Below are 25,193 nucleotides of genomic sequence, written 5' to 3' on the forward strand. Positions count from 1 at the left end.
AGAGAAATGAGCATTGCATAGGACAGTGGTTTACAACCCTACACAATCAAAAATAGAACCTGGAGACAAATCTGGATATTGTCTTTATACATAATAAAATACATTTTAAAATATTCAATGCAAACAAAGCAGTTTGTCCGTGTCTTTTGTTTTGAGTCTCTTTAGTGTATGCTGCTTTTGAAGATCAAGAACATTTACTGAAAATTGCTCCTTCACCAGGAATTTGCTTACATCTCTTCAGGTCCACTTGTAAGACCTTGAAATCAGTCCTCCTGAGATCAGTACAAATGAGGATCATCTCTCCTGCTTTAGAAGCAAAAGTGGCAAGTGGGGTAGACAGAGGCAGAAGGAAGGGTGGTGTTGATAAATCAGCCAAATTAGATGGAAAAAAGGGAGTTACAGCTGTACTTGCAAAGAACTCTGGGCTCATTTTTTCCTTAAATATTAAATCACTAGTTTTCAAAACTTCAATGTGAACATGACTCACCTGAAGACAATGTTAAAATGTTGACGCCCCAAGACCCTACCCCCAGGTTTGGATCCCAGGCAGAACCCTAGAATCTGTATTTTAAACATTAACCCCAAGTCGAGTGTAATGCAAGTAACCGTCAGAGACACTCTGAGAAACAGCACATTGGCAATGATGAATTTATGTGTCTAAAAATGAATACAGTAGGTGTTATATGAATGGGAAGTGGTGGTATTCAAAATGACCAGAGTATCTAGCTCTTCGGCCCTGGCTCCCCACTGCTCTTCTCCTATCTCAGCACTTCTCCATCCATTTCATCCAAACAAAAAAATTCACACAGAGTTTCAGGACTTTTCCCCCCACTTATTAGCCATCTGTTTTGCTTTACATATTTTTTTGAGGTGAAAATTTCTCTTTTCTAAACACAGCCTGTTTTTCAATCTCCAGATGGTTGATCAATTGTATGGGAAAATGAATGGCTGAAGGGTAGAAACAGGTGGGAAAGATGAACAAAAACACAAATCCTCACATTACTAATATGCAAATCACTGAGCAGCAAGTTGAGCAAATACCCTCAATTCCCATCAACAACTTTAGAGAAAGGCAAATTCCATTTGCCTCACTGTTGATCATTTAGGTCGACCCTGAACACTGCTTTCACAAAACAAACAAAAACAAAACACCCATCCCCAGTTCAAAAAATTATTCATAGATCATCCAGTCCATCTAGAAGGATATGATTTAATCCTGGCTACCTTAGTAAATATTTGCCCCAAGTTAACTTATAGTTTAGTGGTAGATGGCCTAAAGCCAGTTTTTTTTTTGTTTTGTTTTGTTTTGTTTTATTATTATTATTATATTATATTATTTTATATTAATTATTTTTGCAGACCTCAAGAAGTCATGGGAACTAGCAGAACATGAAGTTTTATGCCCTGGGTTTATTAGAAAAAAAAAACATTAAATGAAAATATCAGAGGGCATTTGCCAAGATAGTAGTCTAAGTATTTTTTCATGAACTTGTTTGTAACATGTTTGGTGTCATACACAGACTAATACATAATTGCAGTACCTGTAAACTAATATTTGCCCACATAAGTCTATATTTTTCCTAGAGGACACAGTCCTCTAAGGACTTTGGGGAACTTGGGGGAAGTCACGCCAAACTCCACAGCCACAAAAATTGCCATTCTACTAATTGACCCAATAGAGATTTGAAAGAAGGAACATCTGAGCTGGTCCAACCCTATTGCAATTTTATTGAAGCCAAAGAGAACTCCACACTTCCTGCCAAATCAAGGCACTGTCAGCCTCAATAATTTCCAAAGATAAAAATAAAAATCTGTGATATGATCAGAATGTGAAAAATCTTATTTGAGAAGCAATGTCATAACGCAATGCAAGGGCCATCCAATATTCAATTATTATGCAGTATTTGAAGCTGCAGTTGAAATGAGTAAGAAGGAAAGGCAAAACAATGAAGAGTTCAATTCTTAATTTAGAAAAAGAGAAAAAAAAGAAAGAAAAGGGAGCACATGCAGGCACGGTGGCTCAAGCCTGTAATGACCAGCACTATTGGTGGATCACTTGAGGTCAGGAGTTCGAGAAAGGGAGCACCTCGAAGTTCAGCAGTTGGATAAATACTTAATAATTATGACCACCATTGTCTGCTCTTGGGCCCCATTCACTAACGCAAAACTTTTAAAAGGGCTTTCATTAACCCTCACCTAGAATAGCTTCCCCTGACCTGAATCCCTAGGGTGGCAGAATAGCAGGGACACCTGAGCCAATTCTTAAAAGATGTAGCTCGGGATGGGAATTCTTTTAATGACCAAACAAATGAAGTTTCATTATGTCGAGGAACTTTGAGGGAAGTTACAGAATCCACGATTTAAAAATATATTTCCTATTATACACCCATACACCCATACACCTACTTTCCTAGAATATAAAACCAAAGCCATATGGGTCTGCTGTTGACTTTCTATATGTTGTAGAGTTATACAAGTTAGGTCAAGATGTTCAGCCACCTTGAAGAACGCTTTTATCAGAAAGGGGACAACCTTTCTTGATAAAGGTTAAGGGGTAACCTTAAGCTGTTATAAACCACTCTGAAGGTAAATCAAGGTGCATTCAGGATGTGGCTTGGTTGTAAATTTCTGTTTTATATTAATAACATACCAAATGTGGATTTGTTTTAATCTTCGGAACTCTTTCCGGTGAAAACCCTCCATTTACAAGAAAACGGACTGACAGTGTTCACTTTCTGTTTCATTTCTATACATACGCTTTATCCTAGGACACACCGCCACTGAGCTACCCAAACGAAAGCTCCCCGATTCCGCCGAAGGTCAGGAAAGTCCAATGCCCGGCAAACTGCCTTGCGCAGAAGGTGGCGGACCCCGCCTCCGGCCCGGGCGCGCAAGTTGAGCAGCTGGCACACCTCGCACAGCCCAGTCCTGAAGCCCCAGTCCTGAAGCCCCAGTCCTGAAGCCCCAGTCCTGAAAGCCCCAGTCCTGAAGCTCCCTGCAGCCCCAGTTCTGCGCTGCTTCCCGAGGCTCCGCACCAGTCCTGCGCTGCTTCCCGAGGCTCCGCACCAGTCCTGCGCAGCTTCCCGAGGCTCCGCACCAGCCGCGCTTCTCTCTGCCTGCAGGTAGGGAGCGTTGTTCCTCCGCAGGTGCCCACGGCCCAGCATCTCTGGCTAACTCGCTGGGCACTTTAGGACGGAGGATCTCTACACCCTTTCTTTGGGATGGAGAGAGTAGGAGGGAAAGGGAACGCGATGGTCTAGGGGGCAGTAGAGCCAATTACCTGTTGGGATTAATAAGAAAAGGCAATGCATCTGGCCTTCCTCCAGGCACAATTCAGTTTTGCTCTAAAAATAATTTATACCTCTAAAAATAAATAAGGTGGGTAGTATAGGATAGGTAGTCATTCTTATGCGACTGTGTGTTCAGAATATAGCTCTGATGCTAGGCTGGAGGTCTGGTCACGGGTCCTAGTCCACCGTCAGCTGCTTGCTAGTAATATGACTTGTGTAAGTCATCCCAGCTGCAGCATGTAAGTAAGTCTCTTCCTGCGCTAAGCAGGTCCAGGACCCATGAACGGAATTTATTTGCTCTATCCATTCTGAGAACCCAAAGGAGTCCTAAAAGAGGAATGGAGGAGCCTAAGAATAAAAATAGTATAATAAAACATTTCTTAGACACGTTGACCTTGGCCTATGTCAAAGTTCAGTCTGGGTTTGTCTTATAACACAAGGAGTAAAAGTACCATTGTTCTACCTCTTTTTTTATTACTTGAAAAGAAATTTACTGTAGATGCTTTTCTATTAATTAAATAACCTTCTAAAAAATGTTTTTATTGCTGCATTCGATTAGGCTGGATAACTAAATGAAATTAATTCCTCACTGTTGGGTATAAAGGATATTTACAGTGGTTCTGTCTTAGCCATTCACTGAACATCACTGCATATATATCTCTGGAATATTGCTGATTGTTTCCATCAATAAACTTAGAAGTGTTAACTACTTAGTCAAAGAGACTGAATATTTTAAAGGCCTTTTGAAGAAAACTGAAAATGCTTTCCAGAAAGGATGTATCAGTTGACACTGATGGTCGTCAACAGTATTTAAGGAGAATTATGATACTCTGAAGAAAAACTTAGCCTTTCTCAGTAGAAGCAGGTAGGCAGAGGCCACATGACAGCAGTTAGAGTGTGGTCTTCAAGGAAGTCACAGAAATACTGTGGGGAATTGAAACCCCACGTGGAAAATGCACAAGAGTGTCTCAGTGTGACTGAGAAGGAGGTTGGGCTTGGGGTTTAACTTTAGAATTTTTTTTTTTTTCTTTTATGGAGATAGGGCTTTTGTTATGTTACCCAGGCTGGTCTCGAACTCCCAGCCTCAGGCGATCCTCCCGCCTCAGGCTCCAGAAGTCCTGGAATTACTGGCCGGAGCCACCATGCAGGCCTCTTGCTCCTACTTTTGAGAAAGGAAGCTTAACCTTTTTTGTTTGTTTGTTTGTTTGTTTTTGTTTTTGTTTTTTTTGAGACAAGTCTCACTTTGTTGCCCAAGCTGGATTGCAGTGGGATTGCAGTGGTGCAATCTCAGCTCACGGCAACCTCTGCCTCCTGGGTTCAAGTGATTCTCCTGCCTCAGCCTCCTGAGTAGCTGGGACTACAGGCACCCACCACCACGCCCGGCTAATTTTTGTATTTTTAGTAGAGATGGGGTTTCACCATATTGGCCAGGCTGATCTCGAACTCCTGACTCTGGTGATCCACCTGCCTCGGCCTCCCAAAGTGCTGGGATTACAGGCATGAGCCACCGCGCCTGGCCACTTGACTTTTTCTCTATCTCTTCCTCCTACCCATCCTACCCTTGGAAGATAGAGAAGTAATATCAGTTCCATCGTGTTATACTGGGCTTCCCCCAGGGACAAACCCACTTCCCCAACCTGAATGAGCCATCACTTCTTCCCCAGTTTACATTTCATTGCTCTTTGAATGTCTCCGTTCGGATATGGGAATTCACATATGGTCATAATTCTTACCTGAAGAAGACGTCAGTCTTCTTCTCTTAGACCAACTGCCCTGATGTGAGGTTTAGAGGTTAAAGAACATGTGTGTATTTACATGATCTTTGTATTCTGCCTTTTCGTCCCTCACTAATGACAGCTGAACCCCAAGGAAATGGAGCTGTGGAGGAGAGGGTTTGATGAGAAAGTAGGTAAATATTGGATCTAATCCATTACCTTCCAGGAAACCTCCATTACTTCTAAAAATTTCAACCAAATTTGTTAAAGGACAAGAACTCCACCAGAGTAGGCCATAAACATTGGCAAAATTAGTTGTAATCTATGACTAGATTTAACGTCCTTTTGTTTTATTCACATATGGTTATAATGCTTTGCTTGGAATTAGGGGTATTTTAAGTTTTCGTCTGCCTAGTAAGTGTATTTGTGCTTATAATACAATAATTATAAAATATCACATTAATATTTTATAACTCTACAGTTAACTCTGGCCCAAGGAAAAGATAGTCCGATAGATGCTGCAGCCCCATTTTGTATCTAACCCTGGCAAGAGGATGCTGACTCATGTTATTTCACTTACCCTTTTTACCTTTTAACATGAAGGGCTCATATAGGTTGATAAGAAACCAGTGATATAAACAGACCAAAAAATGGTCAGATCTTTCACATAAGCAAAAAAAATATTTTTTAAACAATACCCAGTTCTGGATGAAAATACAATGTAACAGTACCAAGTATCAACATGTGTCAAGAACCAGAAAAATGTTCTTTTTCTTTGATCAGCAACACTATTTGAGGAAATCTATCCTCAGGGCCTAGCCTGGGGCCTGGCACACAGTAGGCACTGAACAAATATTTGCTGAACACACAAATACTTATGATATTTTAAAAATTGGCAACAATCCGATACCTAACAATAGAGGAATTAAATATTATGGAACTGTTAAATAAGATGCTTACGAATATCACGCAGTAAGATGGGCAATATTCATATCATAAGCTTAAATGAAACCAATGGGTATTAAAGGTATGGTAAGGTTATAAATTACTTTTTAAAAGATTAAAGGGAAAAGACTGAAAGATATATACTGAAATGCTCACAGTGTGACAAGGTTTCCCAGCCTTGGCACTACTGACATTTTAGGCTGTATGTCTTTGCTGTGGGAGGCTGGCCTGTGCACTGCAGGATGTTTGGCAGCACTCTTGGTTTCTCCCCCTAGATAGCAGTAGCAACCCTCCCTCAACCAGCCCAATTTTGACAACCAAAAATGTTTCCAGGCATCACCAGATTCTCCCTGGGTGAGAGTGATGAAACAGTAGGTGATTTTCCCCTTCTTTTCTCATTTTCTGTAATTTTGTCACATTACTTTAATAATAAGGAAAAAACATAAAAAATAAATGAATTTATTATTCTACCTCAGTTTGGATGTTTGGACTCCATTTTGGGGTTCTTTCCATTATATCACTTGGTCTGCTAAACATTCTATGGTTTGGCAAGGTGAAATGATTCATGAAATTTTGTTTTCATTTTTTTACCTGATACTAAAAGTAAAACATTCATTCACTTGAAAATTTGGACACAGAACACCAAAAAAAAATCCATAATCTCATCTCTCTTATTCTGTCTTTTCCTTCAAAAACAATAAAGAGTGAAAACCTACCTGTTCTCCCTCTAATTTAATTCCGCAATATAATCACTGTTAACATCTTGGACATTTCCTGTGTCTAAACACACATACTCACTTTTTCTTTTTTTTAGTAAAAGTGGATTTCTGCTACATGTAGTGTTCTGCAACTTCCTACATGTTTACAAAATCAGTACATTTACATATGCTGAATTCAGTCCTTAATGGTATTATATTTTGTGAATATAACAAAATTTATTTAACCACTTAGACAATCTAGGATATTCTCAGTTTGCTGTTATGAGCAATGCTCTTCCTTTACATATACATATATGTGTGTGTGTGTGTGTGTGTGTGTGTGTGTGTGTGTGTGTGTGTGTTCTAATAGGATAGATTTCTAGGAGAGGGCGACATGTCATATGACATCCACATTTACAATTGTAATAGGAAGTATCAAAGTGCCCCCTAAAAAACAAAAAATTCCTCCCATTAGTGGGTGAGAAAGCCTATTTGTTCATATCTTCACAAACACTAAATATTAGAAATATTTACAATTGTGTTCAAGCTAATAAGTGAAAATGGTATTTCATATCTTATAATTTTTATTGTGAGACTGAACATCTTTCCTATGTTTACATGTCACCTGTATTTCTTATTCTTTGAACTATACGTTATGACCTTTCACTTATTTTCCTCATGGGTTATGTGTAGTTTGTGTAGTTGTCTTATTGATTGTTAAGAGCTATTTATATACTAGGAACATTAGTCTCCTGTCTTATATGTATGTGGCATTGATTAGTTGATCATTTGTGAGTTCATGTCTGTATACAAAGATTGGAGAGGCACTAAGAGGGAAAACTTACCTCTTTCTTATCAAAGTTTGTAAATATATGTATAACAGAAGAGAGAGAAAACATTAATAAATGCTGAAATAGACTATAAATCTTTTACTCCACTACTTCAACATAAACTACAAAAGGAGAGTGACTTTTCTTTCATGCTGACTTCCATATTCCCCATGCCTAAAATAGTGCCTAGCACAGAAGAGGTGCTCAATCAGTGTTTGCTAAATGAAAGAATTAGTAACATTTCAAGCAGGATGACTAAATGAAGAATAGAATCTAGGCAGATACTCTGGAAGAGTGACTGTGAGTCATTCATGGTCTTGGTATGAATTAGTCAAATCCAGCTTTCTCCCCTTCCCACTCCCCATTGTTAGTAGAATAATCTGTTTATTGAGAGAATAGGTTTATAATTTAGAATAAGTGAGAGGGGCAGAAGAGGAGATTTTGAAGGATGGCACCTGAAGGAGGACTAGCATGGCTGAGATAGTGAAGTGGAAGTCTTGAATAGCTAAAGGGTAAGATGAAAGTATTTAGCCATAGGGGGAAAAAGCATTGACAGGTTGGAAATGTAAAAGTCAGATTCTCCTTGCTTTGAAATTTTGTACAGGGCAGGTTCTACTAGGTACGTTACAATGCAGAAAAAACATGAAATAGTTGAGAGGAATTTGGTGAAATATTATCTTCTTGGCTTCTTTTGAGTGAGCAGATTTTTTTCAGGGCCTGTAACTATAATGAATTTGAAACTTCTCATCTTTTAGTAACTTTTTTCACTTAAGTTTATGTGGCTGTGGGCAATGGAATGAAGGTATTGAACTTCCAATTCCCTGTTGGGTTTCCACAATTACAAGTCAATCATGACTGGTTGTTAGAAGACTATTTCAATTAGAACCACCAAGTCCCATAATGTCATATTGTGTGTTTAATTATTAAGTAAAGCAGTCTTCTTTTTGTGTTTTCCATAATTAGCGCATTCCAGAAAGATGAGGATATTTGCTGTCTTTATATTCACGATCTACTGGCATTTGCTGAATGGTAAGACACCAAATCCTTCCATTGGGTTCAATATTTTAAATATTTTAACCATGAGTTTAAAACTAAAATGATAATTTAAAATGCATGCAATTTTCTTATAGAGAGAATACTCTCTTCTTTCTTCTACTTTACACAATGACAAAGTCTTTCTTCTACTTTACACAATGATAAAGTTCCCTGTGTCATTGTGTAAAACTATAGAGAATATAGACAAATTGAAAGACACAAAATAGTCTATTACCCATTTCCCAGGGTTAACTACTGAAAATATCTGGGGAAATGGCCTGTATGTATATATTTATTTGTTTGTTTTCAACAAGGCCAGGATCTTTCGATCTTTCAATCTTGGTTGCTCTGTGACATGCCTTTCCTGATGAGGATACTCTAAGGAAGACTTGTAGGATACATGGAAAATGTCAGGGTAACACAGTACTGGCACCACCCTGCGGTCTTTCCTGAACTCCATACCAATGTACTTCTTGCCAGAAAACTGATCAAAAGTTTAGGGAAGTAAAAAGAGATGACTGTTAGAATCTACCATTCCCTCTATGTAGGAAGCAAATAGGTGTTCAGTCAAAGGACATTCTGGGGATGTCTACATGAAACCAAGTCTCCTGGTTGTAAGTACTCCATCTCCATATAATATTTCTACAGTAATATATGTTTATAAATTGTGGGGACAAGTTGTTTAGCTAATTTTATTATTCTGTTATTGGGACACTATGTCTCGGCATGAGACTATCTCAAGCCGAGACATAGTGTCCCAAAACATATTTCAAGCCCATTGGATAAAATATGTATTTAGCAAGTTCTTAAATATAATGATAACATAACTGACCAGATAAAGTGATTTTTAAATGCTGTGCCAACTTTATAAATGTTTTGAGGAATTTTCCCTTTTCTGAAGGTTGTTCTTCTTTCTTTTTAGCATTTACTGTCACGGTTCCCAAGGACCTATATGTGGTAGAGTATGGCAGCAATATGACAATTGAATGCAAATTCCCAGTAGAAAAACAATTAGACCTGGCTTCACTAATTGTCTACTGGGAAATGGAGGATAAGAACATTATTCAATTTGTGCATGGAGAGGAAGACCTGAAGGTTCAGCATAGTAACTACAGACAGAGGGCCCAGCTGTTGAAGGACCAGCTCTCCCAGGGAAATGCTGCACTTCAGATCACAGATGTGAAATTGCAGGATGCAGGGGTTTACCGCTGCATGATCAGCTATGGTGGTGCCGACTACAAGCGGATTACTGTGAAAGTCAATGGTAAGAATTATTATAGATAAGAGGCCTGATCTTTATTGAAAACATTCTAAGTGTTGAAGACTTTTCATTCTTGTAAGTCCATACTTATTTTCAAACAGAATAGCATAGTCTGTCATTCATTCAGTTCATGAATTCATTCACATAAGTCTCCAATTAGCATTTCTTGAGCACCTATATGATAGTCACTGGAAATCCAGAGACAACACAGAGCCATGTTCTACAGTATGTACAGTTTTCCAAAAATAATTCCTAGTCTTTACTTTTTTATTATAAATGTAATATATATACTTGCAAATAATTCAGATACTATGGAAGAGATCAAATTAATTGCAAGTGTCCCTCCTCCCCTCACCACTATCTCCCATGAGATAACCAAGAGACACTCCAAGAGAGTAACCACTATTTGTGTGTCCCTCCAAAAACTTTTTTATTCAACTACTATTTTTTTATTTTATTAGGTCTGTCAGTTTTCCTTTTTTGAGCCTCTCTATATCAAATGCTAATAAATATATTCAGAACAAACCCCACTGTAAGGTTCACATTAAAAAAGACTTGAAGTCTCCCTATGAAGACAAAAAATAATCATATTAAGTGTAAAAGAACTTATTTTTCCAGTACAGTATAAACTATACTCACTGGGCATATACTCATCTTGAAAATCTATACTGATGTTGTCTTGGGGAATTGAAGAGGAACTAGGAGTGTCAATTCCTGGGAATTGACCCACAGTTATGTCATCAGGTCACTTGAGTTCGAAGTTTTGTGTTGGCACTAGCTAAGTAAAGGAAAACACCTCTGCTTTCATTGTTGAGTTTCATAGAATTGAGAGCTGAAAGGATCCCAGGCAGGAGCAACTAATCCAAACTCCCACAAAGAACAAAAATCGCCCAGAGGATCTTCTGTTCATATATTTCCTGCAGTGGTGTCCCTGTCATATCCCACAATGGCATCCCTACCATTTGGACTCCCCTTCCATATCCTGTTGAAATTACTCCCTAATAGTAAGCTGAAATCTGCCCCTCTAGTTGTAGTTTTGGAATTATTTCATTTCCATGATGACCTTTTAATATTTGACTAGAATTAAATCATCTCCCCTTGGTATTTCCATTCCTGGACTAACTACCATCAATCTGAGGGCTAACAATACAAGTAGAAAAAGTCTACACTTGTCACTGATCATTGATCAATGATTAGTCAATGATCACTGATAATTATAAACTCAAAAACAAAATCATGTGGGGATTAAGAGAAATGTATCAGTTTTGTGTTGTATTTCTGGTCCCTGATTCTGGCTCAAATAATGCTACTATTGTCAAGAAGATATCACTTGTAAAGCAGATTTAATTTTCATTATATTTTACCATGTGCTTCTCCATTCATGGCATTTCTTGAGATGTCGTGGTTTATACTTTCAGTTTTTCTCCAGTCCATCAGCAAATATCAGGCACCTACTGTGTTCCAAGATATTAAAGAAATCATCATGACTTAGCCTCATCAACAGCATTGCTAGATCTGGGATGGAAAAGAAGAGTATAATCCTGGCAGTCAGGAAGAAGGCCGCATGAAGTATAAGTTTCTGCTTCCAAAGAAGATCTCTCATCAACCTGTAGGGAGTGTATAGGGAAGCAAAGGGTTTTATTCAGGTCATCTGGGCTCCATAATATCCCTTGTGTATCTGCAGTCTCCTTTGCCATGGGTCAACACAATAGGAAATCTTCCGGCATTGATGGTTTTTCCAAGGGGGAGTTCTTCAGGGAGCAAATCAAATGACCAACCGGGTTTGAGGACCTGATTTGTTTGACAATTCCATTTTGTATTTTAAATTAGTTAATTTGCATTCTAGTCCCAATCCGTCTTGTCATTTGCAGACAGTGGTTTTGGGGTTGAGTTGAGCTATACCAAAAGTCTGAACCTTCTGCACTTAGAACAAGGAAGGCAACCACCAAGCTTCACTTGCACTGAGGCAGTGTCTCCAGTGGAAATGAGGTAGCTGGCTTGCAGGAGCTTTCCAACTCAGGGAAGTAGAACTCCTGAGTCACCTCCATATGCAAATGATTTCACAGTAATGCTGTTGAACTTCACTTCCCATCACAGCAAATATGTGGCAACATAGCTTTGCCACAGGAGTTTACTCACCATGGGATTTTAAAGGTGAAACATTTCAAAACTGAAATTTGAAAGAATTTAGTTTTGGATTCACTCAATTATCATGATCACTTTGGGTGTTATTGTACCTTTCATGTTTGTGAGTTTAAATACCATACTCTCAGGCCTCTAACTTTCAATTAAAAGTGTTTTTCTTTAATCACTGAACCTAATAGCAGGGAAAACGAAATGTTCATTCAGACTTTCAGGACCTTCAATGAAATGAGGCAGCTGAAAGATCAAAGTGTTGCATAGTTATCCCAATAAAGCTATTTGGATCGTACGGACCACATCAACTGCTGTCATTCCCCACCAACCCCATCTTTCCCCAAAATTCCCAGCCCTGTTTAAGTATTCTCTGTAGCATTTATCTCTATCTAGTATATTGTGTAGCATATCATATCGTACTTTTCTATTTTGTTTATTGTCTCTCTCCTCCTAGAATATAAACTCCACAAACACAGAGATTTGGGTCTGTTTTTTAATATTGTTGTATCCCCAGGGCTCGACATACAGCAGAGTGGTAGTATGACAAAAGCACACAAAAAATATTTGTTGAGTCAATGAATGAATGATTTCCTCAAATAGGATTAGCCTAAATTTTGGAAACATGAACAGACTTGGATATATGAAAATTTATTTCTGAAACTGTTCATCAGGAACTGTTAGCACCTTCTAAAGGGTACACTGAAGCAGCAGTAGTAAAAGGAGGAGGAGGAGCAGCTCTGCTACTACTACTATGGAGTACTACTACAATTAGCACTTGCTTATTCTGTGTGTTAGGTCCTGTACTGAACATTCTGCCTAAATTAGTTCATTTCCTCCTGGAAATGACTCTGTGGGGTAGATGCTTCATCATGTAAGATGAGTATTTTTTACACTTCACTGTCTCTGAAATCTGAGTGTGTCTTTCAATGATGGAATCTTTGATTTCATGATAAGTGGTATTATTCCCATTTTAAGGAGGAGGAAACCGAGGTCCAAAGAAATTAAGTAATTTGCCCAAATTCACCCAGCCTCGTAAATGATAAAGCTAGTTCTAAATCCAAGCAGATTGGCTCTGAAGTCTGGGCCCTTAATAACCACTTATTGCCTGTATTTGTATCTCTGGTGTATGTATCAAGTTATATAGTGGCTTCAAAACTATCATGACCTTTTCTTGATTTTGATTGTTCAATGTTAGTATAGTGTTCTAGATCTAGTAAACCAGGGGTCTGCAAAAAATTTTGATTACTCACCTCATCGGTAAAACATTTTAAACTTGTGTGTCTATGCATGCACATTTGTGTGTAATTATAAAAAAATTACTATCTATTAATATATAGGTTGTACCATAAGAAATTGCCATTTTTGAGGAGCAAAAAAGGTTGAATATTACCGGTTTCATCTGGTTCAACCTAATAGACATTTGTACAAAAACAGACATTTTAAGAGGATGAAATAAAAATTTAATAAACAATATTTTCAATTTTTACTAATTGTGATGCTTCACTATTGTTAGCTAATATGTCAAGGCATAATATACCTTAGGGTGAAATTTATCATTAACAAAGGTGGATGGTGTCAATAATCTTGAGGTTTGTGTTTTTTTATATAACACTGTGAGTTCTAATTAAGTACTTATTGTTTACAACCTCATACAGTGGCCAATAAGAAGTGTCACTTCTGCTGTTTCCTCTGGGTTGTGCTTGAATTATTAGTATTATCTTCAATCCTCAGTTTCTTTGTGGAAAACTTTTTAATTAGTTGTTTAATTTTGTAAGATGGTTAGTTTAGTCAAAGTTAGATAAGAGAATCTGAAAATCCATAATTACCCCAAAGCAACCCACTCATAAGAACTATTATTTTTGTGTTTTGAAATCATAATTTCATTGATTTCCAGTGTTTCCACTGGTAGTGGTTTCATTGATGTAGGAGTATCAAAACATCACTCATTATTTATTTCAGTTTTGTTTGATCCTAGCTGTTTTGTGTTAACTCTGAAGAAATTACATCACAGATCTATTGTTGTCCTTGGTAAAGAAATGGAGAGTTAAGGCTCTAGATCATTAGTGGTTACGCTGTAGTATTAGGAGTAAAAAAAAGATTATACCAACAAAATAAGAACATGTTAATGTACTTGTAATAGATAAACATGAATGAAGCTCTTATGCTATATAGATGCACTGAACAATCTACTAGAATTGTCAGCAAACTGGGTATCTTAATCCTAAAAGGGTCCCAAACCAATGATCTAAAATTGAATCAAACTTTCTTCCTTGAGCATAATTATTTAAGTGATTTATTAAAATAGCCAGCATTTAAAAGCTTAAATTTAAGTATCATAATGTGGTATCCTAGATAGGATCCCAGAACAGAAAAAGGATATTAGGGGAAAACTGGAGGAATGGAATAAATTATGCAGTTTAGTTATTAATAATGTACTAATGTCCTTAGTTATGACCAATGTACCATGGTAAAGTAAGATACTAACAATAGAGGAAACTGGGTAAGGGGTATACGTAACTCCATACTATCTTTGCAATTTTTTTGTAAATTTAAAACTTCTAAAATAAAGAACAAATTTAAACATTAAAAAGTATCGCCAGGAACATGTATCACTGTTTACAGATGAAACAGTATGTATTTTTATATCTGATTTCTGATCATTGACTTCAAATCAGAAAAGTGAATGACACATCAAGATCAGGTTTTCTGTTTACTAAATAAAGTCTAAGAAAACAAAGCATACCAGCTGGAGAGATTCATGTTTATAAAGACAGATTTATAACAACAAAAATAAAATATCCAAGAATAAATTTAAGAAGAAATGGGGCACTATGTAAAAAGTATAGCACTTTACTGGGAAACATATGAAAACCTGAATACATGGAGAGAGGTATTTTATATTTGAATAGAAAGACTGCTAGTTTAAAGATAATTCTCTTTAAATTTTTTTTTACAGAAATTTAAGAGGTACAAGAGCAGTTTTGTCACACGGATATATTACATAGTGGTGAAGTCTGGGGTTTTAGTGTAAATTAATCTTTACATTTTGTTTGAGCCCAATAAATGTACCAACATGATTTTTATAGCAAGATAGTCATTCCTATTAACCCAAACTTGTCCCAACTTTGAACTGAACTGAGGCAGAGCTAGCAGGTGTTCCCCACTGCTGAGGCATCTGAACATTAAGCATATCCCTCTGAGAACCAGCCTGCATTGATACTCTTTCTAATGTAGACAGCATCAAGCTATATATCTAGTTCTGTGCTCAGCAAAAGCCCTGACTTCTTTTTGCTTATGTCCTAGCTCCATACAACAAAATCAACCAAAGAATTTTGGTTGTGGATCCAGTCACCTCTGAACATGAACTAACATGTCAGGCTGAGGGCTACCCCAAGGCTGAAGTCATTTGGACAAGCAGTGACCATCAAGTCCTGAGTGGTAAGACCACCACCACCAATTCCAAGAGAGAGGAGAAGCTTTTCAATGTGACCAGCACACTGAGAATCAACACAACAGCTAATGAGATTTTCTACTGCATTTTTAGGAGATTAGATCCTGAGGAAAACCATACAGCTGAATTGGTCATCCCAGGTAATATTCTGAATGTGTCCATTAAAATACATCTAACACTGTCCCCTAGCACCTAGCATGATGTCTGCCTATCATAGTCATTCAGTGTTTGTTGAATAAATGAATTAATGAATAACATTATATTTACAAAATGTATCCTAATTCCTCACCTCCAATCATCCAAATCATATTGTTACTTAATAAACATTCACCAGATATTTATTGAATATGCCTTTTGTTCCATGCATTGTAGTACTCATTTGATACACATAGAATAATAACACTCACGTTCACACTCTTCAGGAAACAGATAAAAAACAAACGAACAAACAAAAAACAGGCAATCCAATGCCATGTGAGAAATGCTTTCATACCATATGGGAAACCTGGGGGAATACCTGAGAGGAATACTCAATTCAGACCATGTTTCAGGAATCCAAATCCTGGCACATCAGAGCCGCCTCCTTCTTTCCAGGGTTTCTGTGGCAGGAAATAAATGGAACGTATTTTTCTATCTTATGCCAAACAGGAGGGACCCTTTCTCCCCTGTGCCTCTCACAAGGTAGTCTACAATATTTCAACGCTAGCAGTCTGTTTAGTGTACAGGACATGAGGCTGTGTATCCCTGGGCAAATTGCTAGACTTCTGTGTGCTTCACTTTCTCTGTAGGATTATAACCTACTGAGCAAGGTTATTGTGGGGGTCAAATTAGCAACAGTGTATGAAAATGATTTGAGACCATTGCCTGCACAAATTCAACTATTTTTTTTTTTAATCTCACTACTCTATAGAAGTAGGTAGGGTGGGAGACACAGTCTGATGGGAGGCTCAGAATGTGAAAGAAAGTGAGGTGAGTGAGCAAGATATTTAATATAAACACAAAGATATTCTGAGAAGAGCTTCTCACTTCCCCGCCCCAATAGATGTTGACAGGAAAATGCCATGTACTTCAGCAAAAACAGCTGAAAAATTAGACAGAAAAGTCAATCAATAGGAAAAGATAATCCAGGATGGTCTTGTGAACAGAAAGAGGGAAAAAAAAGTTTAGAAAATGATGGGGATGCTCTTACTTGGGTATGAGTCCTCAGGTATTCAACTGGCTTTCAGTAAAAGCTAGACTAGTGGGTTCCTGCCATTTAAAAGCTGTTTTATGACAACTTACTTGTTGGGTGGCCTACAGTAACTCACATAACTGTGCTGAATCTGTTTCCTCATCTGTAAATTGGGGAATTTTTTAAATAACTGGCATGCCTAACTCATAAAGTTGTTCTGAAACTGAAATAAAACATATATGAACAGGCATTGTAAACTGTAAGTTATGGAAAAAGCTGGCTGTTGTTGTGTCTTTAAAGCTTCACCTAGGTAGTTAAAGATGGATCATGGGTCTCAGTGGAGAGCTGAGCCAGGCAGAAGCTAACTAAGGGTGAGAGGTGGGAGTTAGCAATCTCTGAACATCTGTGTGCCATGGGACCCCTTTTCCTCCTGCATGGTACCCCAGACAAGGAGCCTAGTAAGAGATACTAATGACTTGTTGTCCAGAGATGTTCAAACTGCAGAGAAAGATGAGACAACAAGCATTGACCTCCAATCATGATGACAGATAGGAGGAGGTGGGAGCTCCTTAGCAGTGCTGGTTGGTTTTCCATGTTCTACTGTGGGCCATCTCTGCCATGTACTGTAGGCTACTACTTCTATATTAAAAAATGCAAGAGGGGCCAGGAGTGGAGGCTCATGCCTGTAATCTCAGCACTTTGGGAGGCCAAAGTGGGCAGATTACTTGAGGTCAGGAGTTTGTAACCAGCCTGGCCAACATGGTGAATCTCTGCCTCTACTAAAAATACAAAAATTAGCCAGATGTGGTGGCGTGCACCCGTAATCCCAGCTACTCGGGAGGCTGAGGCACGAGAATTGCTTGAACCTGGGAGGCGGAGGTTGCAGTAAGCCAAGATTGCGTCACTGCCCTCCAGCCTGGGCAACATAGAAAGACTCTGCCTCAAACATAAATAAATAAATAAATAAATAAATAAATAAATAAATAAGAGGAAGTGAAATAATCAAGGCCACCATTTAATACTGAGTAGCCACTCCATGTGGTACTATGCTAAGCACATTATAAAATATTAGCCTCACAAGAAATGTATTAGCATTTGTATTTTGTGCACTGGTTAAGTATCTTGCCCAAGATCTCAAAACTGGTTAAGGGGCAGCAGAATTTAACCCCAGCGCCACCTTTTCAAAGTCTAGGCTTCTTACACTTCTCCATGCTGTTCCCATTTTAACAGAAGTATCTCGCCATTCCAGCCACTCAAACTCTGGCATTTAAGAAAATTATCCTAAAGCTAAACTAAACTTCAAGGATGACTATTCTGATGATCCCTTCCCACCAAAAGTTTATCTTTAGTCAGTTTGTTTTTGTTTTGTTTTGTTTTTCAGAATTACCGCTGGCACTTCCTCCAAATGAAAGGACTCACTTGGTAATTCTGGGAGCCATCTTTTTACTCCTTGGTGTAGCACTGACATTCATCTTCTATTTAAGAAAAGGTAGTCTTTCCTTAATTGCAGTGGTCTCCACTGGGGATGAGGAGGGGGTGAGAATTGGATCATGGCTGCAAGGAAACCTGACTTAACCTATGCAGGGTGGTGCAAAGGCATTCCACTGTTCAACAGTAATTATATTGAAGCTGCATGGGATCACTGGGTGAAGATGAGGTGTAAGGGGTGAGGGACAGGAGAATGGGTATGGATGGAGGTAGAAGATGCAGTGTCATACAGTTTTTTCCATCATGAAAATAACCACAGACTTACTGTAAAGAAGGAGCTAAAATGCCTGTCATTTTCAGTTGCATTTTAGTTTTGCATTAGTTGCACCCAGCTGGTTTCTGGGTACTCTAAGTAATAAAAATAGTTCCTCTGTAGAACTGTAGTATTTTCACCATAGAGTATTTTGTAAAATTATTGGTAGAGGATGTTACATAATTTGCATGTGTTCATTTCTCCATTTACCTGTGGGAACAATTAAAATCCAGGAAAATGAGTATATTCAAATAATTTCCTCACATTTATGATGATTCAGAGTAAATAATTCCTCCGATACTTAGAGAAGTATACCAAGAGATCCAGTGATTGTATAGAGTTGTCTGATGTTAAATAGGGAAGTAGAATGTGGAAGGGAATTCCAATAGTTGTTGAAAAATTCCCCACAACCCCTTACATGGGGGAAAGTGGTGTTAACTGAGAGAGTAGAGATAAGCTGTTACCAAAAATTATGTTCTTAACAGGATTGAGATAGCCAGAATATAAGGATCAAGTTTCAATTACAGTAAGATCCTGAGATGCAGTTGATTTGCACAAAGAAATAATTGTTGCCAGCTTGCATTTTGAATATTTCTCTGGAAAAAGAGATTAGTTGGCAGTAGAAATGAATAGAAATCAACAGATATTGAAATAACTCAGAATTTGGTTCGTCTCTGGGAAAAGATGAAAAATAAAAGTGTATAGTCCTCAAGAAAATCTGGGATCAAAAGCATGTGCCTTACCCTATTGAATTAATTAACCTCAGAAGTTGGGAACTGTAGAATAAGGATGTCCACCAGACTTCCTAGGGATTACAAATGTTTCATAGAACTTGAAATTTAAACTTGGGTCACTGTATGGGATGTAGAGCTGTGCTATATGGAAATAAAAATGATTTCTTTTTCTCAAGGGAGAATGATGGATATGAAAAAATGTGGCATCCGAGTTACAAACTCAAAGAAGCAAAGTGGTAAGAATATCAGAAGGAATTGGGAAGTAGAAGTCAAAGGAAACAAAAAGCTAAAGCAATAACAAAGAGAAATCCATTAGTCATAATCTCCTCTTCTTTTAAAGAATGCTTGTTCCCCTTTGCCTCACAACTAATACAAGAACTTCTCCACCATCTCAGGAGGTTTAGGGATGGCCCTCAAGAGTAGAGAGTAGGGAGCAGCTCTGTGGAGAGAGGAGAGGAGCAGGGAAGGGGAAGGAGTCAACTTCTCTTTGCTAATCTGTTGCCCTGCACCCTAGCAGCTCCCTGCAGCAGGGGACAAGGTTGACTTAGGTGGATGGATAATTAATTGATTCTAAAATATTGTGTGTCAGTATTGTAATACTATGTTAACTGTGCCATGCATGGTATCTCATTTAATCCCCCACCCCTTGCCATTACCAAAAAGAGAGAGAGAAAATACTAGAATTATCCTCATTTTACAGTAGAGAAAACAGAGGGTCAAGAAGATAATGTAAAGTGCCCAAGAACACACAACTGATCACAAAAATCAAGCTTGGGGGCCATTAGCCTAACCACATCTTACCCCATCTGCTTACTCTTAACCCATCTGCTTCAGTCCATTTTGCTACAAATGTTTACATTTATAAGCAGGGAAGAAAACTCTCATCCAGTTTATTGAACTAAGAAGAAAGTTATATTAAGGTTTCTAATTTTTTTTAATGTAGTTAGAAACCAAACTTAACAATGAGCCCAAGTTTAAAGCAGTCTAATTAACTTGACAAGCTCAGGCAAGTTTCATTCTATGGCCCGTAGCATCATCTGTGTTGTAAAGTTAAATAGCAAATGTTATTTGGGTCATGCTGGGGGAAAAGTCATCCCAATTTGCTCAGGACTGAGGGGTTTTTCAGGATATCATGTAAGGATAATTGGGTACAAATATAACCTGCTTCTTTCTCTCATTTCAAATTTATCATTTATCATCTCAGCAACTATGAGTTATGTTTTTTATTAGATTTCTTGTTACTTTTTCCCCAGACCGCTCCCCATGAAATTAATATACTATTATCACTCTCCAGATACACAATTGGAGGAGACGTAATCCAGCATTGGAACTTCTGATCTTCAAGCAGGGATTCTCAGCCTGTGGTCTGGGGGTTCGTCAGGGCTGAGCATGACCAGAGGAATGAATGGGCCCGTGGGATGCATGCAGTATAGGACTTAAAAGGCCCAAGCACTGAAAATGGAACCTGGCGAAAGCAGAGGAGGAGAATGAAGAAAAATGGAGTCGAACAGGGAGCCTGGAGGGAGACCTTGATACTTTCAAATGCCTGAGGGGCTCATCGGCGCATGTGACAGGGAGAAAGGATACTTCTGAACAAGCAGCCTCCAAGCAAATCATCCATTGCTCATCTTAGGAAAACGGGTTGAGAATCCCTAATTTGAGGGTCAGTTCCTGCAGAAGTGCCCTTTGCCTCCACTCAATGCCTCAATTTGTTTTCTGCGTGACTGAGAGTCCCAGTGTTGGAACAGTATTTATGTATGAGATTTTCCTATTTATTTTGAGTCTGTGAGGTCTTTTTGTCATGGGAGTGTGGTTGTGAATGATTTCTTTTGAAGATATATTGTAGTAGATGTTACAATTTTGTCGCCAAACTAAACTTGGTGCTTAATGACTTGCTCACATCTAGTAAAACATGGAGTATTTGTAAGGTGCTTGGTCTCCTCTATAACTACAAGTACACATTGGAAGCATAAAGATCAAATCGTTGATTTGTATAGGATGTCACCTTTATTTAACCCATTAATACTCTGATTGACTTAATCTTATTCTCAGACCTCAAGTGTCTGTGCAGTATCTGTTCCATGTAAATATCAGCTTTATAATTATGTGATACTGTACACACATAATTTCCTTTCATCACTGTAACCACCCTGTTGTGATAACCACTATTATTTTACCCATTGTACAGCCGAGGAAGCAAACAGATTAAGTAACTTACCCAAACCAGTAAATAGCAGACCTCAGACTGCCACCCACTGTCCTTTTATAATACAATTTACAGCTATATTTTACTTTAAGCAATTCATTGATTCAAAACCCATTTATTAACTGCCCTTGCAATATCAATCACTGTGCCAGGCATTGAATCTACAGATGTGAGCAAGAGAAAGTACCTGTCCTCAAGGAGCTCGGAGTATAATGAGGAGATTAATAAGAAAATATATTATTACAATCTAGTCCAGTGTCATAGCATAAGGATGATGTGAGGAGAAAAGCCAAGCAGTGTTGCCAAGAGGAGGAAATAGGCCAATGTGGTCTGGGACAGTTGAATGTACTTTAACATCTTAATAATCAAAGTAATTTTCGTTTACAAAGAGAGGTCAGTACTTAAAATAATCCTGAAAAATAACACTGGAATTCCTTTTCTAGCATTATATTTATCCCTGATTTGCCTTTGCCATACAATCTAATGCTTGTTTATATAGTGTCTGATATTGTTTAACAGTTCTGTCTTTTCTATTTAAATGCTATTAAATTTTAAATTCATACCTTTCCATGATTCAAAATTCAAAAGATCCCATGGGAGATGGTTTGAAAATCTCCACTTCATCCTTCAGGCCATTCAAGTTTCCTTTCCAGAAGCAACTACTACTGCCTTTTATTCATATGTTCTTCTAAAGATAGTCTACATTTGGAAATGTATGTTAAAAGCATATATTTTTAAATTTTTTCCCTAAATAGTAACACATTATATGTCTGCTGTGCACTTTGCTATGTTTATTTATTGTAGTGTTTCTTATGTAGCAGATGGAATGAATTTGAAGCTCCCAAGGGTCAGGACACATGCCTTCTTTGTTTCTAAGTTATCTTTCCCATAGCTTTTCATAATCTTTCATATGATTTAGTACATGTTAAATATGTGCTACATATACATTTAGACAACCAGCATTTGTTAAGTATTTGCTCTAGGACTGAGTTTGGATTTGTTTATGTTTGCTCAAAAGGAGACCCATGGGCTCTCCAGGGTGCACTGAGTCAATCTAGTCCTAAAAAGCAATCTTATTATTAACTCTGTATGACAGAATCATATCTGGAACTTTTGTTTTCTGCTTTCTGTCAAGTATAAACTTCACTTTGATGCTGTACTTGCAAAATCACATTTTCTTTCTGGAAATTCCAGTAGTGTACCTTGACTGCTAGTTACCCTGTGCCAGAAAAGCCTCATTTGTTGTGTTTGAACCCTTGAATGCCACCAGCTGTCATCACTACACAGGCCTCCTAAGAGGCTTCCTGGAGGTTTTGAGATTCAGATGCCCTGAGAGATCCCAGAGTTTCCTTTCCCTCTTGGCCACATTCTGGTGTCAGTGACAAGGAATACCTTCACTTTGCCACCCGTCAAGGTTGAAGAAACAGCGTCTCCAACAGAGCTCCTTGTGTTATCTGTTTGTACGTGTGCATTTGTACAGTAATTTGTGTGACAGTGTTATTTGTGTGAATTACAGGCAAGAACTGTGGCTGAGCAAGGCATATAGTCTACTCAGTCTATTCCTAACTCCTCCTTGTGGTGTTGGATTTGTAAGGCACTTTATCCCTTTTGTCTCATGTTTCATCGTAAATGGCATAGGCAGAGATAATATTTAATTCTGCATTTGACTGTCACTTTTTGTACCTGCATTAATTTAATAAAATATCCTTATTTATTTTGTTACTTGGTACACCAGCATGTCCATTTTCTTGTTTATTTTGTGTTTCATAAAATGCTTACTTTAACATCCCGGTGGAGAAAGTTACTTGGAATATTTGCAGCCTGCTTCCTAGTTCTTTCTTCATTGCTTCTGTGTTTATACAGCATGCTTTTGAATCCTGCACAATGAAAAAAGTATCAAAAGAATTTATTTTAAAAAAAGAATGTATTGAAAATTTTCATTCTCTCTCATTCAGCAGCTTCTCTTAGGACCAAACCAAGAAGAGTCAAAATCCTGTCATCTACATTGAAGATCTAAGGGAGAGAGGGTGGGAGAGAAGGAGTGGAATTCAATAGAACTACAGGGAAACAAAGGGACTTATCTCTAAAAAGGACTTTTCCCAGATCTGTAAACAGGTATGCAATCCAGTGCATATGAAGCTGGATGTATTGCAATCTTCAAGTTTTGAAAACAAAGCGAGAAGCCTAGAACTAACCCAAGTTGAGGATTTAGGGCTACCAATGGTTAGGACCATAAATCTGTGATTTTAAAACAAGCATGACAAAACTTACCATTCAAGGAATTATAGACCTTTTAATGTGTCATCTGGTTAGATTTTAGTCATGAAATTCCGTTTTAAAAGTCTCCATCACTTGTTTGAATCAGATACTCTCAAAGGATTATAATGGCTATTCTAAGAATATGAGTTTGACTGTAGATGTTTTTGTTTGTTTGTTTGTTTGTCTTTGAGACAGAGTTTTGCTCTTGTCACCCAGGCTGAAGTGCAATGACACTATCTCAGCTCACTGCAACCTCCACATCCAGGTCCAAGTGATTCTCCTTCCTCAGGCCCTCGAGTAGCTGGGATTACAGGCACCTAATACCACTCCTGGCTAATTTTTGTATTTTAGTAGAGACAGGGTTTCACCATGTTGGCCAGGCTGGTCTCGAACTCCTGACCTCAGGAGATCCACCCACCTCAGCCTCCCAAAGTGCTGGGATTACAGGCACGAGCCACCGTGCCTGGCCTCTAGATGTTTTCAGTAGTAATGACGATGCACTATTTATGCTAGCCCTTGGGCAGTCAAAGCAATAAAAATGGGTGCTAGACATCAAGATATCTGACCTTCCTAATCAGGAAAGAATATGGAGAACTATTCTTCCTGGCTTGCCTTAGTGGTATGGAAATTTTGTGACATTTGAGGGGTCTGTATTATAGAAAAGTTAATATGAAAATGGTCCATAAGCTTTCATTAAACTTTTGCTCTAGTCCCTTTTACAAGAGTGTGACTGTCTGCCACAAGTAGGCCTAATATAATTTTTAAGTTTTATTTTATTTTTAATTGACACATAATTGACTTTTTTATTATTATACTTTAAGTTCTAGGGTACATGTGCACAACGTGCAGGTTTGTTACATATGTATACATGTGCCATGCTGGTGTGCTGTACCCATTAACTCATCATTTACATTAGATATATCTCCTAATGCTATCCCCACCACCTCCCCCAACCCCATGACAGGCCCCAGTGTGTGACGTTCCCCATCCTGTGTCCAAGTGATCTCATTGTTCAATTCCCACCTATGAATGAAAACATGCAGTGTTTGGTTTTCTGTCCTTGCAATAGTTTGCTCAGAATGATGGTTTCCAGCTTCATCCATGTCCCTACAAAGGACATGAACTCATCCTTTTTTATGACTGCATAGTATTCCACGGTGTATATGTGCCACATTTTCTTAATCCACTCTATCATTGATGGACATTTGGGTTGGTTCCAAGTCTTTGCTATTGTGAACAGTGTCACAATAAACATATGTGTGCATGTGTCTTTATAGCAGCATGATTTATAATTCTTAGGGTATATACCCAGTAATGGGATTGCTGGGTCAAATGGTATTTCTAGTTCTACATCCTTGAGGAATCACCACACTGTCTTCCACAATGCTTGAACTAATTTACAGACCCACCAACAGTGTAAAAGTGTTCCTATTTCTCCACATCCTCTCCAGCACCTGTTGTTTCCTGACTTTTTAATGATTGCCATTCTAAATAGTGTGAGACAGTATCTCACTGTGGTTTTGATTTGCATTTCTCTGATGGCCAGTGATGATGAACATTTTTTCATGTGTCTGTTGGCTGCATAAATGTCTTCTTTTGAGAAGCATCTGTTCATATCCTTTGCCCACTTTTTGACGGGGTTGTTTGATTTTTTTCTTGTAAATTTGTTTAAGTTCTTTGTACATTCTAGATATTAGCCCTTTGTCAGATGGGTAGATTGA

At 38.1% G+C, this 25,193-nt stretch overlaps 1 protein-coding gene across 1 annotated transcript; it reads left to right on the plus strand.

Annotated features, from left to right (window-relative positions):
- The first annotated feature begins 3,006 nt into the window (after positions 1–3,006).
- CD274 (CD274 molecule) lies at positions 3,007–22,947 on the plus strand. Its single transcript, XM_017877443.1, has 7 exons — positions 3,007–3,122; positions 8,442–8,507; positions 9,436–9,777; positions 15,214–15,501; positions 17,914–18,021; positions 19,184–19,243; positions 20,302–22,947. The coding sequence occupies exons 2-7, from the start codon at positions 8,456–8,458 to the stop codon at positions 20,322–20,324; spliced, it is 873 nt and encodes a 290-aa protein (XP_017732932.1). The 5' UTR covers positions 3,007–3,122; positions 8,442–8,455; the 3' UTR covers positions 20,325–22,947.
- Positions 22,948–25,193: the final 2,246 nt, after the last annotated feature.

Source organism: Rhinopithecus bieti, unplaced genomic scaffold (assembly GCF_001698545.2).
Source record: "Rhinopithecus bieti isolate Rb0 unplaced genomic scaffold, ASM169854v2 scaffold_10657, whole genome shotgun sequence".
Classification (NCBI taxonomy): domain Eukaryota; kingdom Metazoa; phylum Chordata; class Mammalia; order Primates; family Cercopithecidae; genus Rhinopithecus; species Rhinopithecus bieti.

Bases quoted from the DNA above. Each gene is read 5' to 3' on its own strand.
- CD274 (XM_017877443.1), top strand. From the start codon at position 8,456: ATGAGGATATTTGCTGTCTTTATATTCACGATCTACTGGCATTTGCTG. The intron at 8,508-9,435 runs GTAAGACACCAA...CTTTCTTTTTAG, and splicing joins CTACTGGCATTTGCTGAATG to CATTTACTGTCACGGTTCCC. The intron at 15,502-17,913 runs GTAATATTCTGA...TTTGTTTTTCAG, and splicing joins AGCTGAATTGGTCATCCCAG to AATTACCGCTGGCACTTCCT.